Source organism: Spinacia oleracea, chromosome 3, assembly GCF_020520425.1.
Source record: "Spinacia oleracea cultivar Varoflay chromosome 3, BTI_SOV_V1, whole genome shotgun sequence".
Taxonomy (NCBI): Eukaryota; Viridiplantae; Streptophyta; class Magnoliopsida; order Caryophyllales; family Amaranthaceae; genus Spinacia; species Spinacia oleracea.
Window position 1 is genome coordinate 128,202,780 of NC_079489.1, and position 19,501 is coordinate 128,222,280.

At 38.3% G+C, this 19,501-nt stretch overlaps 1 protein-coding gene across 1 annotated transcript; it reads left to right on the top strand.

The window, feature by feature from the left end:
• Nucleotides 1-7,177: 7,177 nt before the first annotated feature.
• LOC110806050 (thioredoxin reductase NTRB) lies at nucleotides 7,178-12,255 on the top strand. The gene is made up of 2 exons (XM_022011687.2): nucleotides 7,178-8,417; nucleotides 11,995-12,255. The coding sequence occupies exons 1-2, from the start codon at nucleotides 7,286-7,288 to the stop codon at nucleotides 12,063-12,065; spliced, it is 1,203 nt and encodes a 400-aa protein (XP_021867379.1). The 5' UTR covers nucleotides 7,178-7,285; the 3' UTR covers nucleotides 12,066-12,255.
• Nucleotides 12,256-19,501: the final 7,246 nt, after the last annotated feature.

Genomic DNA, 19,501 nt, shown 5'->3' on the forward strand with positions numbered 1-19,501 from the left:
CTAAGCGTGCTAGCTACTAGGGGTGAAAGTTCGGTTTTCGGTTTGGATTAAAGCCAAAATCGAATCCAAACTGAACTAATCCGGTTTTTATTTTTTGAAACCCAATCCAAACCAAATAACCTTTTAATCAAAACCAAACCATTCCAGATTTTAAATTTTCAATCCAATCCAAACCATAAAACCGAATTTTCATGGGCCTTTCATTTGGGCTTGTTTTTGGGCCTATATTATACCTGTTTTTAGCCAAATTTTGGGCCCTTATTATACTTTTTAGCTAAGTTTGGTTTATTCTATTTTAGTTCGGTTTATTCGGTTTCAGACTTTTCAGTCCAATCCAAACCATAAAACCAACTTTTTAAAAAATCTCAGTCCAAACCGTACCGAATAGGAAAAAAAACGAACCGAATTTCTTATTCGGTTCGGTTCGGTTCGGTTTGGTTTTCGGTTTTTTGCTACCAAACTTTCACCCCTACTAGCTACCCACCAAGTTGTTAGCAACAGGCATAACGCTTCAATGAAGTCATACCGTATTTAAAAAGCTTTCCTTATTTATGATGTTTTTACTTACTAATATCAATAAAATTACTTATTGATGATATGCTAGGCAAATGGGAAACCACAACGAAGGCAAATTCATAATTGCAACTTCAAAAGTTGATGATCCGAGCCACAATATCAGTAAAAATATCACCATAGTGCAACAAGCATGATGTGATAAGCTAAAATTGGCAATCGGGAGCTTACTCTAGCCCTTTATTTGAGCAAAGTCTTCAGGGATGAATACAAAATCTCATTGTTCAAAATACAAGACTTACAACATCAATATCTATCTTCTACCTCACTGGCCATAAGTGGCTGAATTATCTTCAAACTAATAGAAGAACGCAAGAGGCAATATACTAATCAGCAGTCAGCAAAACACATGGAAATTGAACTACAAGCTTCAATTCTTCAAAATTTGGAGAAACAAGTCAAGCCATCAGCAATTAGTTATAAGAGCTGCTTATATCTCCAACATCGGAGACGAAGACAAGTATATCTCCAACGTCGGATGCAGCTTTGAGCCAAATGCCGAATCAAGCCAGAGCTCCGAAGCTGACCTCCTGAAGTGAAGGCCTCCCGAGGTCCGAGTCAAGCTTAACTCACTGGGTTATCACCGCCAAGGCTTATCCGCCGAGGTTTACCAATCGAAGGCAACCGACGAGCAGTTGGTTTGTGATAAGTCAAATAAGGAATCTTCATCTTTATTATGAAGCAAAGTGAATACCAAGTTGTATTCCAACAAATGAGGAAACAATTTGGAGCCGAAATTGGCAATTTAATGCTCCTTGAGCATGAAACTTGTAATATCTGACCCACAAATAAGAAATGGCATAAATGACTGGTACATATTGAATGCAAGTTGCGGAAAAAAGTTGAGTTATGTTACTTGATAAGAAAATCAAGTTATTTTACTTGACAAGGCTACAAAGCTTCAGCAGTAGATACGGAGCCGAAGATGCCAGCTCCAGAAGCTCAATGCCGAAGCGTAGTGCCGAGCATACTCTCGAGCTTAGTGTCGAAACTCAAAGTCGAGCCAATGCCGAAGTCATTGCCGAGGTCGTAGTAGCTTCACGAAGCTAGTCTCCCGAGGACCGAGTCATGCTTAACTCATTGGGTCATGACCGCCGAGGCAGAGCCGCCGAGGCTGACACGCCGAAGTTTACCGGCCAGGTTTACCCATCCGAAGGCAACCGGCGAACCGTGAGTTTGTGATAAATCAAAGTGAGTTTGCGATAAATCTCCATTTTTTGAGCTTCTAAAGAAAACGAGGAGCAGCAGTAATGGGCTTTTAAAGAGGAGGAGAAATCTTCATCTTTAATATATTGGTTAGGTAAACAAATCAAATAAAGCTGAAATTCAAGTTACATACATTGGTCCATCCGAGGTTGCAAAGATCAAGTTGCATCCCATATGGCCTTAAAATGTGTGACTTATATTGTATACGTAGTAAAGACTCATCCGACTACAAGGCTAAGTTATCTATTTATTTAAGCTTTGTACTTTATATTTTGACATATAATTTACTTGACTTGATAAAATTGATTTGGTAAAAGGCTCGATATTCTTGAAGACTTAATTTGGCAAACATTGTCTAATCCTAAGTTACTTTGCAAAGAGCATACACCTCAAATATTTTTATCTTGTCCAAAAGAAATTATATATTCATGTTTAACAAACATAAGTACGCTAAATATAGAGCTCAAAATTGTGTGGCCTCGGCTCATACTTTTTTGAATAATCTTGTTTGCCTTGGCATTTATCTGACAATGATAAAGCATATTAGCCGAGCATACTTGCGTTATAATATTCACTTGATCTACCAACAAGATGAATAAAGCTCATCGTTTGTTAAACAATCGAGTAATGACAAACTTAGTGCATTTTTAAGAGAATATTCCATCAAATGTTCATCATAGCACAATGACATTATACTTACCTTATCCAATACTACTCATAAGTCGACCAAAACTCAACTCATGAGCAGGGGGCATGCTGAGAATATGTATCGGAGAGTATGAAATTAATATTTCTTAGAAATATGAAATCTAATGTCATTTTTAAACCATGAATATATGTCAATAGTGCAATTTGCAATTTGCAATACTCATATATACTTATTTGTTGATGTATCACACTATCGAATTTGCAAGTCAACTTCATAACAACAAAATGAACAAAGACTAATGTCAAAATCCCTTTTTGTAATAGAGCATCTCAGCCAACCAAGGTTCATCCGCTCGTATATTAAGCAAACTCTTGCCCAGATCCTCGAATCACAAGAGTTTGGAAACCTTAAGCATCAGGAATTGCCCTCGGTCAACCGAATATCATCCACTTGGATAAGCAAGCAAATTCTTGGATGTATCTTCGGATCACAAGAATCTTGGATAAACAAGCAAGTTCTTGGATGTATCTACGGATCACAAGAATCTTGGATAAATGAACAAGTCTTGGGAAAGATATCCGGATCCCCAAAACTTGGATTAAACGAGAAAGTTCTTGGATGTATCTACGGATCACAAGAATCTTGGATAAATGAGCAAGTCTTGGAAAGATCTTCGGATCCCCGAAACTTGGATTAAACAAGAAAGTTCTTGGATGTAACTACGGATCACAAGAATCTTGGATAAATGAGCAAGTCTTGGAAAGATCTTTGGATCCCAAAAATTTGGATTAAACGAGAAAGTTCTTGGATGTATCTACAGATCACAAGAATCTTGGATAAATGAGCAAGTCTTGGAAAGATCTCCGGATCCCAAAAACTTGGATTAAACGAGAAAGTTCTTGGATGTATCTATGGATCACCAGAATCTTGGATAAATGAGCAAGTCTTGGAAAGATCTTCGGATCCCCAAAACTTGGATTAAACGAGCAAGTTCTTGGATGTATCTATATGGATCACAAGAATCTTGGATAAATGAGCAAGTCTTGGAAAGATCTTTGGATCCCCAAAACTTGGATTAATCGAGCAAGTTCTTGGATGTATCTACGGATCACAATAATCTTGGATAAATGAACAAGTCTTGGAAAGATCTTCGTATCCACAAAACTTGGATTAAACGAGCAAGTTCTTGGATGTATCTACGGATCACAAGAATCTTGGATAAATGAGCAAGTCTTGGAAAGATCTTGGGATCCCCAAAACTTGGATTAAACGAGCAAGTTCTTGGATGTATCTACGGATCACAAGAATCTTGGATAAACAAGCAAGTTCTTTGATGTATCTACGGATCACAAGAAACTTGGAAGAAACTAAACATCGGCATCGCCTTCGAGCTAGCAAGTTCTTAAAATAGATTTCCGAATTCGTATCAAGTACAAATTCAAATCTAAAGTTTCTTAAAGAGCCGAAGGATAAAAACAGTGCCGAAGGATAAAAATCGAGCCGAGCTCTAAATCCGAGCCAAAGGTGAAATCCGAAGGTAAAATTCAAAATAAAAATCCAACCCATTTTTCAAATAGAATTGGGTTTGGGGGGCATGTTGTTTGGGTGTTAAAATGGACATACAATTTTAGCCCAAAAGCTAATAAAACCTACTCAATCCCAATATCAGTATAAGGCCTCAAAGGCCCAACAAGGCACTATATATACCCCTCAAGGGGGAAGGTAAAAATGTCATTCTCTAACCCTAGAGAAGCCACCCTACTCTCTCTCTCTCCCCAAAATACTCTCAATATTACATCAATTGTACTGACTTGAGCGTCGGAGGCTCCACCTCAGGCCCCCCTTGGCCGGGAGTTCATCTTGCATGCATTGTACGTGGCCGGATCCCAAGACACCAAGGACGCTCATACCATCGTTTCAACTCCGAAACAATGATGAGCGACATTTATGTCGCTCTTAGCTTAGGATTTTATGTTAGTTTTTATGCTTTTTTATAGTTTTTATAGCTTTTTGTGTGAATTTTATAAGTTTCGTTCCATCTTGTGCTTTATAGGTGATTATGATGAAAAGTTATGGAAAACAAGTAGAATTAAGCCAAAACAGGGCTTGTGCGATCGAGTGATGATTTGTGCGCCCAAACAGAGGAGTGCAAATGGGCATCAAGGAATATCCAGTTCTGTGCGGTCGAACGTGCTCTATTTTTCGGTCGCACATAATGGATTTTTGGAGGCAGAATGTCTCAAATTTGGAAAGCGACCGCACAGGTCTTCCACTCGACAGCACAGGGATTGTGCGATCGAACGTGCTCTGTTGTTCGGTCGCACAAAATTGATTTTTGGAAGAAGAATGTCTCAAATTTGGGATGCAACCGCACAAGGTTTTCTACTCAACCGCACAAGAGTTGTGCGCCCACACAAGTCCTTCTGTTCGAGAGAATCATACTGCAGAGGAGATATGAGCCAAAGAAACCCCATTCGACCGAACAGGGTTCCTCGTTCGGCCGCACATGACGAATGAAGTGTTCTTCGCTGCCTTCGCTCGCACAGGTCTCAGTGTTTGCTCGAACGGTTTTTTTACGTTCGGTCGCACAAAGGGTCTGTGCGACTGAATGGTTGCGCGGGCTGCTCTTATTCGAATTTCGGCTTCTATTTGGGGAAACTTATAAATAGAATTTTCGTTTATTTTGTTAGGGGAAGAATTTTAGTTGACATTTTTTTAGATTCTCAAAGTTAGTTTTTCAGCATTTCTAGAGAGAGAAACTCTCCTCCATTGAAGCATCAATTTGTAATTCTCTAAACTCTTCTTCTAATTTTGTGCAATTCAATTCAATTTCTTAATTCTTGCTTTTGTTGTGATTGTTGATTGTTCTTTAATTCCTTCAATTCTTGAATTCTTTTTTTATTTTACTTTAGTTACTTTGATCCTTAATTCTCTGGTTGATTGTTCAATTGATTGTTCTAGTCTTTGATTCTCTCTTTCTAATCTTTCAATTCCATGCTTGCTAGTCTAGAATTAATGGATTTCTTGATTCCTAGTATGATTAGTGAGTAGAATTAGGTTAGGGAAAGGGGAGAATCTAGGGGCTTAATTAGGGGAACTTGATGATTTGATTGATGTGATTAAATTGATTTAGAGCTAGGATTTTCCATGATCAATTGAGTAGTAGTTGCAAATGCTAGTTGATTGAATTAGATTGGAATGTATGATTTAGGTTTGGCAAGACTTTGTGAGCCTAATTCATGCAAGTCAATGATAGTTCCTATTATATGCAAGCTTATCTAGCGTAGGACTAGGCGAAAGCTCTTCTATAGGCTAGGTTGCTTCGCATGCTCTATCCGAGAGGTGGCGAGCACGTCATTTGGTTTCATTCCCCTATGTGCTATGTCATTGCATCATTCATGATTACTAGATGGTAGTTCATTTCCCCCGATTTACCTAGACTATCCCCAACTCCCTAACGTTCCCCTTCCTTGATTCAATCTAGTTTAATTGTTAGTTTAGCTTCATAGTGATAATTCAAATCAAACTTCTTGTTCGAACTAGCTTGACGTTTAAACTCGAGAACCATCGTTTCTTTGGGACGATCCCTATACTTGCCACTATAGTTCATATAGTTGGTTAGTCTAGCGATTTTATAAATTTTGTTTGATTGTGGTGTTGATCTTTCAACGACGGAAAAACGCCCTATCAAACAACACCTATGTGTATGGTTGACACCGAGTACTAGTATATTTAACAAGAACTATAAAGTACTCCATAATAAGAAAACTAACCCCTTCAAAACGGAAGATGTTGATTTTGAAAGGCAATCACCCTCGGAATAGAGTGGAACATGTACGACCTTGTAGGACATTCGGGTAAGAGGAAAGAGGTTAACCCTTATAGAAAAATTCATGTTAACTACACTAGTGCAAATACGTTCAAAGTTCTTTCAGTAGAAAATTCAAACCAAAATGCGAATATAAACTATAAAATTCAGATCATAACACCTTAATTTAAGACGAAGTCTTTGATTCGAAAGTGAGAATTTTTTTTCTTTAGTTCTTGTCTCTGCTTTCCAAAGCAGAGCGACCTCGTCTTGTTTGCTTATGGCGAAACTTCCTACACTGGAGAATAACCCCAAAAGAACTAATGCTTCTTGAAACTCTGAATCTTTCAGGAGAATTTAACTTGAACTCATACAAGGATATTGAGTAGACAAACGATTGATGTATCAAAGAGGGGATTGCTATAAAGATTAAAGACCTTCTTTGTCCTTTCCTAAGCAGTTCGGTTGAAACTCGGAATTAGGTAGTAAGTGATTGGTCGATATGAGATCAGGTGTTTTCACGTCTCACCGTACTCCGAGCATGGACCGTCAAAGATGCATTAAGTCATTCGGCCTAATCTTTGGCCGAGGTTTTCTGTTTAGGATAACGAAAAGCGACATTTTGCTTGAACAAGTTCCCTGTAGCAAGGGGATCCACTTTCTCCCCTTCTCTTTGTGCTGTGTATGGAGCCGAATAGTTCGGAACGTGCTTTATATTTCCAACCTTAAATGCAACAACATACCATATTCCGTCTCCCAACATTGGAAAATAGATTTTCTCATATATTAAAAAAAAAAGCCCAAACCCTACTAAGATTATAAGATTCGTTCGTAATTACAAGTTGCCCAATCTCTTAAAACCCAGCCCAAAAGTATGTAACAGAATCCAATTCCAATACCTTTCTTTCCCACCACCCCACGCACGCACTAATTGAACCACCAACATTTCCAATGTCAAATGTAAAACACCGCCTCGCCTCCCCCACAAAACAAAAATGAAAAACCCGTTTCGCGCCTAAAGAAACGCGCACCTCATTTTGTTTTCAAAAATGTCTTCTTCATCTCCCCCTAATGCCCAAATGTCTCGCTGTTTAAAACTTCGCACCCTCCTCAAAAGATCCCTCAACTTCCTCCCTCCTCTTTCTCTCTCCTCCTCCTCCTCTCCCGCCGCCGCCGCAACAACAACAACCTCTCTTACTTCCTCCGCAGCTAATTCTCTCTCCACCGTAGCCGCCCCTACAATGGAAGACTTCAAGCAGGCTCTCCGTACGCGCCTCTGTATCATCGGGAGTGGGCCGGCGGCCCACACCGCGGCTATCTACGCATCACGGGCTGAGCTCAAGCCCATTCTCTTTGAAGGATGGATGGCCAACGGAATCGCGCCAGGTGGACAGCTAACAACAACCACCGACGTCGAGAATTTCCCCGGATTTCCTGAAGGAATTTTCGGCCTAGACATCACCGACAAGTTTCGCCAGCAATCCTTGCGTTTCGGTACCGAAATCTTGACTGAAACGGTTACCTCGGTCGACTTCTCAACGACGCCGTTTAAGATCTTATCCGCCGAGTCGAAAACTGTACTCGCTGACTCAGTCATTATAGCCACGGGTGCGGTGGCGAAGAAGCTGGAATTTCCGGGGTCAGGAGAAGAAGGAGGGTTCTGGAACAAAGGAATATCGGCTTGCGCTGTGTGCGACGGCGCGGCGCCGATTTTCAGGAACAAGCCGTTGGCGGTGATTGGAGGCGGTGATTCGGCGATGGAAGAGGCCAATTTCTTGACCAAGTATGGTTCGAAGGTGTATATAATTCATAGGAGAGGGGAATTTAGGGCTTCCAAGATTATGCAAAAGAGGGCAATAGAAAACCCTAAGATTGAGGTTTTGTGGAATTCGACGGTGACGGAGGCATATGGGGATGCTGAGAAAGAAAATAGGGTTTTGGGAGGGCTGAAGGTCAAGGATGTGGTCAGTGGGGAGGTTAAGGACTTGCAAGTTTCTGGGTTGTTTTTTGCTATCGGGCATGAACCAGCTACTAAGTTTTTGGGTGGGCAGCTGGAGTTGGATGCTGATGGCTATGTGGTGACTACACCGGGGACGACGAAGACCAGTGTTAAAGGTGTTTTTGCTGCTGGTGATGTTCAGGATAAGAAGTATAGGCAGGCTGTCACTGCTGCTGGGACTGGTGAGTGGCATTTTGGTTCTTCTATTTGTTTATTTGAAATATTGCTTTTATGGTGTGGTTTGATCTGTGTTCTGTTCTAGCATTGCTGTGTTTTAATGGTAATGCTTATGTATTTAGAGATTTAGAGGAATTAGAGGTGTGAATGTGTGATGTTACTTGGAAAGTCCTAGGTAAGATTAGCTGAGTAGGACAATCGTATGTCATTGTAATAATTTGGTATCACCTTTCTGTGTGGTATTTGTCAAGTCATTTTAATGGCTACCTAGTCGCGTGCTTGGGTTAGAAGACTATTGAGGTTTGGGGTGTTGATCTCTATCACTTTGAGATTTGTGTGACTCATCTGATAGAAGGGCTTGTGTATAGTGGTGCTATATGAGCGTGAAAGTGTGCATAAGAGATTACAATTCATCCGGGAGAGTAGGTTTAGTTAGGACTTGGTTGGGCTTACACTGACGTACATTATTGTCCTAATATTTTGCTGCCGTTTTGAAATTGTGGAATTATCTAAGACTTTGATGGTTTTCGGTTTGATCATTGTGTGTGTTGCATCGTTATATTTTGACGCTGGATCTTGTGAAGCTGAAATCACAATGTAGCAAGAGTTGTGATGCACTTTGGGGAAAAAATGTAATTGAGCTTAGGTTGAGCAGGTATCATTTTAAATATATTTTGGGGTTGTGATTCAACGTGTGGAATTTAATTAGGAAACTATAATGCCTAATTTGTTGGGTTGGAAAGACCTGGGTGTCTATCTCTGTTACTTGAGAATGTGTGTAGGTTTATCGTTTATGTATTTGAAGGACTTGTGTGTTTGTTGTGTTGGGGGAAAAAGATAAAGACAATACTAATCTAGAAATGGTGGAGAGAGAGCGCATCAACTTTTAGCTTTATTTATTGTCCCCTGAGGATTAAAATTGCTACCAAAAATGATTTCTCAATTCAATACAAATGATGGACAGTGAAGAAATGCCACTTCACCAAGTCTGATGAGAATTGGTTCTTGTGTTATTTTAATAATAACTTGAATAGCTGATGTCAACTCCCACTGCAATATCACAGTGTGGACTCCTGTGGAGTATCGGAACCTATGTTAACAGTGCAAATGTTCAATATCAGTTCCCTAAGCTAATGCACTTTTGTGCATGTTTAATACTTACCTTCCTGATATTCAGTTCTGTTGGCCAAAAAATCTTTCATTTCTCTGAATCCAAAGATCATACAGAGCTCCAGTAAAGCACGTTCGTAAACCTGATGTGCAAGTTTTTCTTCTACATGCTGATGCAGCTTTAGCCACCTCTGCGCCAAAAGTAAAACATCTCTTCGAATCTTCAACAGTGACAACACTCACTTTCAAATTCTGTCGGTAAAACTATATAGGGAAAACAGGTGCTCTATGGACTTCAAGCCTGTACTACAGAAACAACACAACTGATCAGTTTGGATATTCCATTTCAGAAGTCTGTCTTTTGTTGCTAATCTTCTAAGGATAGGAAGCCAAGTAATGAAAATGGCTTTTGAACTAGCATGGCTTTTGAACTAGTAATGAAAACAGCCTTTTCCACCCAACGTGATGAGTAGTACCTTGAATGGCTGAATAAATTTGCTTTATAGTGGTTTACACTTGATAGACTTGTAAGTGTTTACTTCCCAGTTTCCACCCTTACGGGGTATCGGACTTTATGGTCTGGTCTTATTTGTTTATGTCCTATAATTGATCATGCTTTTATATGATTTGCAATAGTTTTGGAATTTGGACATATGATGCACATTCGTGGGTTGGTTTAATTGAGCTTTGGTTGGAAGTACAAAAGCGTCTTGATTTTTGGTGTCGAGATAAAATGTGTGATTCGCCAAGATATTCTTCTAATTGTTAGTTTGATTGAATTTCTAAAGGTTAGGTTTTTCTTTGTTATTTGGAGATTGTGTAGGTTTATCTGGTTGAAAGGCAGATCTCTTAGGTGTTTGTTGTGTTACAGAGTTCTAAAGGGGAGGATGGGAAGAATCTAGAGTTTTTCTTTTCCTTTCCCTTTCCCTTTGTATTTCATATTTTCATGACAATCTCTCTATATTGCTGGTATGCTGCTAATTAGAGGTCAACAACATGTTTGATCCACAAGAGCCCTGAATCACTTACAAAAGCTAAGTTTTAATGGCCTCATGCCCTTTCACTCATTGCTAATCACCAGGCTCATATGTGTCAAGTTGTTAACCCCTCTTCACCAGACAATTAGGGACCCTTTGTTTTGGGGGAAAAGGGAAAGAGAAACAGTCCCCTTCATTCCTTTTTTGTTGTTTGTTGACCATTTTAATCATTCCCCTCTTCCTCTACCATGATTCCCCACCCCCCCAAGGGAATCAACCTTACGCCAAATTCATGTTTACTCATCTTCTTTGACCAACACTTTGATCAGCCTTGACTAACTTAATACACCATAGCAGCACTACCTGACTCCACGACACCAACCACCAAGTCTACCAACACCGCCATACTGCCGGAAACCACCTAAAAACCACCCAACAACAACATGACCCCTCTACCGCCCAAAAACCCGCCACCGGCCACAAAAAATCACCAGCATCACCTGAAAACCCACCCTTTGCCCCCGAAAACACCACCCCCCGGAAAACCAATCTCCAACCACAAAAAACCACCCACCAACCATGAAAACTGCTACTACCAACCATAAAATCAACCCCCGTTGGCCAAAAAACAACACCAACCCACCAGAAAACAAACCCCAACACTTGAAATCCACACAAACAATCAGAACTGGACCCACATTGAGTGAGAAAGAGAGACGGGAAGCGCGACGGTCAATATTTTTGCGGTAGCAGTGAGATGCTGGTGCAGGTTGGGGCCTTGCTGGTGTTGGCAGTTAGATGGAGGTGGTGGTGTGGGGTGGACTGTGGTGGGTTTTGGTTGTTGTAGGGAAGACAGATATGGACTTGTGTACTATGTTGTTTTCCCTTTCTGCACTATAAACAAACATGTAAATTTTGGGTCTTTTTCACCTTTCCTCCTCTATCCCTTTCTTGATTTCATCCCCTTTACCCTAAGCAAACAAAAAGCCACCTTACAATCTCTTGGATATAGAGTTCCATCTGTTTTAATCTCCATTTGATGTTGTTTTCTTTTCATGATCTTTCTTAAATTCGAGAAGTAATATACAAAATATCCCCCTATCACGGAGTAAGGGGCATGATGATTTGAACTCCATACTTGGTGGGAATTGGACAAACCATTGCTCTGCTCTAATCCACAAGCGCCAAATATTTCTGGTTCTACTCAAAGGCACCAAACGAGACAAAGAAAACTTGTGTGCTTCATTTCTTCCTGTCTGTTTCCTCGGTATCACAGTTGTATGATCTTTTATTTTCTGCTGCATGTAAATTCCATTTGCTTGGAATGTTTTTTATGTTAACATACTACAAGTGGTTACAAAGTCAGTTGTCTGCTGCTAGTGGTAAATGATATTTCTACGTGGCTGGTAGATATAAGTAGACAATATTTCAGGTGTAATGGGAGGACTCGAATGAGTTACGTTCTTGGTTCTAATTGTTGATTATGATGATACAGGTTGCATGGCTGCCTTGGATGCGGAACATTACTTGCAAGAAATTGGTTCTCAAGAAGGTAAGAGTGATTGACTACGGAAGAACACAAAGAGCTTTCCGAGAGAAATGGTTTCTAAGATTTAATTCTAGCCCCTGATGTGGAGCTCCTATTCATGATATGTAAGTTCCGTTTGATAGTCTTCTATTTGATTGGCCGTGTAGGCCCGTGTTCTTTAAGTCAAGAATTCAGTTCTTAATGCAATTCAAGCGTTTATTTTCAGAACATTGTGTTAGTTTTACCTGCTGCTCTAATTTATACACAATCCGTGGACTATGGACCATGGTGCACATAGAGCATGGTGCACCATGTGCATCAAAAGAACACATGTGCATAAACAAACGAACATGACACTACGACAAAATAACATGCAATATAATGTTTTACTTTTTTGTTATAAAAAATCACAATTTATTAAAAATATAAAAAAATATATGTCCATGTTCTTTTTACGTAACCATATGTTCTTTTAATTATATACTAATGTTCTTAAGGTGCACCATGCTCTATGTGCACCATGGTCCACCTTCTAAATTGAGAATCTCATGTACTCCCACCAAATAAATGCATTTATTTGCCCCACAACTTTGGTAGTTTTTGTAAAACACTGTTCTAAATTTGCCAAATGATTTATGTGATAGCATACTTGGTTAAAATACTAAACAAAAACGAATTATGGAAAAGTAACATAGGATTACCATGATTGCTTAGGATCTTGTTTCATCTTTTTGGGTGAATTTGTTAAGTGGGCTACTCTGTCTATTGCTAATTTGGTTTATTGTTGTGTGCGCACGGCACGCATGTGTGTTCTTTGATGCAGGCATATTTTTCAATGGAGATTTAAACATTAAAATTCTAATAATCCTAATAAAACATTACAGTGATAGTTTACTAGTCACAGAAATTTAAAAACGCAGAAACAGTATTCTGATCAAGTTACTAGCTTTTCACAAAAATTGGGGTGTCAGTAGTATAATTAAATTGCTCTTTCTACACACAAGAAAAGAACATTTAACTGTTGAACCAAATATCACTAATTGGTTAGAGTAGTGGATTATTCCCTAATGACCATGATAATAATCATCAGGAAAGGAACTATCCAAGTATTCCCTTGCATTACAACTCTCCATGAACCTCGCAACGTCTGAATCTGGCCCGGTAAGCTGTTGAACAATCTCCCTAAACTTTGAAGCACAAATGGTAACCTTCATAGGGGTCGAGATGTACACAACCTTAAACATGTCTTTTTTCGACGATGTTCTGATCATCCCTCCAAAATCTGCTCTTTTGCTTCTTTTTCCCTTCTGATCTAGATGTTGTTGCTTTTCTTGCTGATTCTTAGCTTTGTGCATCTCCATCTTTTCTTCTACTCCGTACTAGTAGTTACTTAATATGATATGAATGTATGACCAATATATAACTTATCAATCAAGTGAAGGTTTATATAATAGAGATACTGTGTTTTTCTTATAGGCTTTAGCTAAAGTTCTAGAAGCTAAGAGTTTTCTTGGAAAAAAAATGGGATCTTAATTTTCTAAGATACTGAGAAGACCCGGAAGCTTGATGTAGATAGTTTAATAAATCATTACTCTTTTTTTTTTTTTTTTTTTTTTTTTTTTGTTGTTTCATTTTTTTGTGGGTTGTCATAGGAATGTAGACAAAGCCACTTATGTAGACTATGTGAAATGTGGAGAGGAGATTTATTCTATGCTCTTTTCACATGAAATAAGGTGTTACTGTTTGAACTCTTTAAGTTTTGGTCTGATCTGTATTTTGATAGTAATTTAATTATGTTTTGTTAGGAAAAAACTCTATTAAACCCTTTTTAGTTTCGTATAGTATTCGGTGTTACAAGAATTGGTTGATATATCAATATTAATATTCTTTGTCGGGTGAATCTAGGAAAATTTGCAAATTACTAGTTAGGGCTTTTCGTGACTTTGTGAATTACTACCTAATTTGTTAAAAGTTGTCAATTATTATTAGATGTTTAGTTATTGTTGTCAATTGCAACCTTAACCCATATGGTCAATTAGTCACTAATCATATCATAATCAACTATTAATTATATTTTAATTATTTCAATTAAGTAATAAAATTTAAATTATTTTTTTTCAAAAAAACAAATAATTCCTAAACTAATCAAATCTGAAAATACGAAAAAAAAACCAATGAAAACAAAAAAAAATTAGGATAAATTGTTTTTTACCATCTAGAAAAACGAAAAATTGGTTTTTACCACCTAAAAAAAATAAATTTGTATTTTACCACCTAAAAAAAATTAAATTTTTTTTTTACCACCTGCAAAATGGAAAAATAGATTAAATAGTTATTGAGGCCCACTAATTCAATTTTCTCCCAATTTTTTACAACCCTCTATGATTTTCTTTAACTTTTTCACCTTCCTCACTTTACTATTATTGAACTTTGTCCATTATGTGAATTTACGTGAGGAAAAATTAAGTAAATTTATGGAAGAGAAAGATGCAGGGGAAGGGAAGGAATGTTAAATAGATGAAGTCGTGGAATAAGAGAAGATATCAAAGACATTACCGTTGTTGTGGCTCCTCACACTAACAGTTTCATTTAATTTTCATTTTCCGGTGGTAAAAAACAAGTTTTAGTTTTTAGGTGGTAAAAAAGTATTTTTTCGACTTTTTAGGTGGTAAAAAATAAATTGAGCCCAAAAAAGATTTAGAAAATATTTTTGGATATTTTTGGGTAGTTTCGAATTTTCTGGTTTAATTAGTTTTGAATTTTTTGAATTTTTATTTTTTTAAGGAAATTTTGGTATTTACTACCTTTAAAATACACCACTTTTGTATTTACTTCCTTATGAAATTTTTATTTTAAATTACTACCTTAAACTTCCAGATTTTTTTTATTTACTACCACTTTACAATTTTCTCATTTTAAAATTAAGATATCTCCTTCATTTCTTAATCGTTTAAAGTGATTCGAAGTTCATTATTTTCCTTTTTCTATAGGGATTTCATTGAGAACGTCATTTCAAAAAAAATCGTTTGATAATTCATAACTATTTTAAAATTTTAAAAATAATATTTAATTTGTTTAAACTTTTACGAAATGTTAAAAGGTAAGATCCCTATGGAATCTTTACATATAAATGAGAAGAATGAGCTTTGAATCACTTAAAATGATTAAGAAACGAAAGAGATATCTCAATTTTAAAATAAGAAAACTGTAAAATGGTAGTGACTACAAATAAAATGGAACTTTAAGGTAGTAATTTAAAATAAAATTTTCATAAGGTAGTAAATACAAAAGTGGTGTATTTTTAAGGTAGTAAATACCAAAAAATCCTTTTTTTAATTAATTAAAATAATTAAAGTATGATTAAAGGTTAATTATGATATAATTGGCTAGAACATGGGATAAGGTAATAATTGACAACAATAACTAAACACTTGAAAAAAGTAATCTCCCTTGGAAGATAGGGTTCTCTCTCTTGAAACGATAAAAAACCCTACCGTTCTTTTATGGCGAACCTACAATTACGGTGCTACCACTCCAGGCCTATGGAAGAGGAGGTTGTTGTGAAGTGCTCAGAATTAAATATTGATGAGGAGGAAGGAGATGTTATTGAATTTAGTTAAGTATGCCCTGATGAGGATAATAACAAATTATCATCGATGTTAATGGGATTGTTAATGGCGAACCTACCATTACGGTGCTACTACTCCAAGCCTATGGAAGAGGAGGTTGTTATGAAGTGCTCGGAATTAAATATTGACGAGGAGGAAGGAGATGTTATTGATTTTAGTAAAGTATGCCCTGATGAGGATAATAACAATTATCATTGATATTAATGGGATGATTGTTAACAGAGAGGCCTTACAATGTCGAAGCCTTCAAACGTACAATGACGAACGTATGGGCTCCGGCGAATGGTATGGTAATTAGGGTTTTGAGCTCTAACATGCATGCTTTCCAATTCTTTTATTGGAGGGATAAGGACAAGGTGATAGAAAGTCATCCATGGTGTTTTAATAATACATTGATTATGTTGAAGGAGATCGACGACGATGAATAACCGGACCAGGTAACAATCACACACTCACCTTTTTGGCTCGGTGTAAAAAACTACCCTTCAAATGTTGGTCTGATGCTTATGTCAAGGCAATAGTAGGCGGTATGGGAGAGATTCTTGATCTGGAAAAAGATGCTTTAGGAACAGGGCTGTATAGAAGAGTTAAAATTATGCTGGATACATCCCGACCCCTTCGTCGTACCCAACAGATAAAAGATAAGAGAGGAAGGGAGGTCAAGGTTGAATATGCTTATGATTGGCTTCCATTTTTTTTTTTTGCTTCGCTTGTGAAATTATGGGGCAGTCAGAGAGGGATTGTCACGCGGTTACGGAGGAGGATAAAAAGAAAAAAACTGGGATGGAGTATGGACCAGAGAGCTACACCAAGGAAGGGAAGAATGAAAGAGGTGGAGGAGATAGAGAGCATAATAGTCAGCAATAAACAACTTTTGTGACAGAATATGGAGGTAAGCTCGAAGGAGAAAAAGGTGGAGCTCCTGCTATCTGAAAGATCGCTATATAGGAAACTTGCTACACAACAAAATGAAGAGGGGGATCAAAGTTTGAAGGAGCAAGTGATTATTTCCCCATCACTGCCCGACAATACATCTCATCTAAAGAAGGTGTCCATTGAGATAACTATTGGAGCTAATACTACTGCAGTTCATGAGCACGACGATGGGGTGTTTTCCAAAACTTTTATTGTTCCAGTTGGGGGGCTTGCGATAAGTGCTGCTGACTCAATCGAGAAAAGGAAACCACGTGAGCCGAAGTGGAAGAGACTTACAAGGGAGAGACCAAAGGAGATGGGTGCAAGCCAGAATTTTAGAGGTCAAATACGTGATATGGAGTTGGTTGCTATGGAGATTGAAGTTGATGAGAGTGTTGGGAAGGGTGTAAGGCAGAGCATCTCACCCATTTCATCATTTATAGTTCCAGTGGAGGTTGGTGAGGACCAACCCCGCCTTGATCAATGGATCTTTTATGTTGGAACTGCTGGGGGATGGACAATCCCTGGTCAGTTCCACAGCTCCCTAGATGGAGCAATATGCATTCCCCCGACATTATTTTTCTGTCGAAAACAATGATTAACAAGATTGAGGTGGAGAACTTAAAGGAATGTTGTGTCGGTACTGCGAGTAGGGGGAGATCAGGGGGTTTGTGTTTATATTGGAGAGAGGAAGTTGATTTCACTATTGTATCTTATTCACAAAATCACATTGCAGGGGATGTCAACCTTAATGGGGTTCGAAGTTGGAGATTTGTAGGGGTATATGGATGGCCGCAAGAGGAAGAGAAGAATAAAACATAGACCCTTCTCCGTCATCTGTGTGAGGAGGTGGATATTCCTATTGTGATAGGGGGTGATTTTAATGAGATTTGAGCTACGAAGAGGAGGGGGGGACATATAGAGTGAGAAGGGAAGTGTTAATTTCGGAAGGCAATAAATGATTGTAGTTTACGGGATCTTGGCTATGTTGGGCAGTGGTACACATGGGAGAGGGGGAATTCAGTTGAAACGGGTCCGTGAATGCTTGGATCGATTTCTTGGGTCACATTCATGGTTGGGCCTCTACCTGAATGCATGTATTGAGCACCTGTTGTGGTAGAAGTCAGACCATACCGCTATTTTGGTCCGACACCAAGTGAATAATAGGAGGAAAAGGAGTAGGAAAAAAAAAGAATTTAAGTTTAAAACTAGTTGGTTGTTGGATGAGAGTTGTGAGTTAGTTGTTAGGGGGGCTTGGGATAACTCTAAGGGAGAGGCTCTTATTAATAGAATTGCTTATGTTAGACGTGGTTTAGTAGGTTGGAGTGCTGAAAAATATGATAATTTGGGGAAGCAGATTGATATGGATGAAAAGGCTCTTCGTGAAGCGCAACAAAGATCCATCTCAACTGAAAATTGTGAGGAGTGCACTACTCTAGAACGGAAGCTTGATGATCTAAATGAAAAGTATGAGGCTTTTGGTATATTAGGTCTCGTGTTTCTGAAGTTCGTGATTGTGACAAGAACACGAAATACTTTCACCATAAAGCGTCCCAAAGAAAGAAGAGAAATCGGATCCAAGGGTTAAATGATAGTGCGGAGACCTGGTAAACGGATAAGGAAATAATTGAACATATTATTTCACAATATTATGATAATTTATTTACCTCTATTAATCCTTCGCCTATGGACTTACATGAAGTTCTGCAACATGTACCTCCCATTATCTCCGTTGATACTAATAGGGAGTTTTTACGTCCCTTCACCAAGGATGAGATTTACGCAGCACTCCAACAAATACATCCTTGTAAATCCCCGGGGTCGGACGCTATGCATGTCATTTTTTACCAACGCTTTGGCACATTTTAGGTGACAATGCTACAAGATTCTTTAGTAATATTTTACATGGCACTACTTTCCCCTAGTCATGTTAATAATACTAACGTTGTGTTGGTCCCAAAAGTTAAGTCATCTAAGTATAGGGCAGAGTTTCACCCCATTGCTTTGTGAGTCACCTAAGACTTAAAAATATGAGACTTAACAGGGAGTTGTTACGTTCTTTAACCAAGGATGAAATTTACTCAACACTCCAACAAATGCATCCTTGTAAAGCCCCAAGGCCGCACGGTATGCATGCCATTTTTTACAAGTACTTTTGGCACCTTTTATGTGACAATGTTACAAGCCTCGTTAGTAATATTTTACATGGTACTACTTCCTCTAGTCAGGTTAATAATACTAGCATTGTTTTGACCCAAAAGTTAAGTCACCTACGTCTACGACGGAGTTTCGCCCCATTGCTTTATGTAACGTGCTCTATAAGTTGGTGTCGAAAGCTATTGTTATGAGACTTAAAAATGTGCTCCCGGGTATGTTACAGAAAATCAAAGCGCCTTTGTTCCAGGGAGATTGATTGCTGACAATGCACTTGTAGCCGTGGAGGTTTTTCATACTATGAAGAAACAGAGTAGGGGACGGAAGGGTGTAATTGCTATGAAACTTGATATGAGTAAGGCGTATGATAGTTGGGGTTTTCTGAGAAAGTTGTTACTCACTATGGGTTTCGATGGTAGATGGGTAAATCTAGTCATGGGTTGTATTTCAACGGTTTTATATTCTTTTTGTCATTAATGGGGGAGCATGTGAATTTGTGACCCGTCGCGAGGTCTCCGTCAGGAAGATCCTCTCTCTCCGTATCTTTTTATTCTGGTGGCTGATGTTTTTTCTAGAATATTACAGAATAAAGTGCAGGAAGGGAAGTTACATTGGGCAAAGGCTAGCAGGCATAGGATCGAAATCTCACATCTTTTATTTGTAGATGAAACCTACTCTTTGTTAGGGCCAACCAACAAGAATGCTCAGTTATAGTTGATATTCGCAACCAGTATGAATCAACATCCAGACAGAAAATTAATTACGAAAAGTCGGAG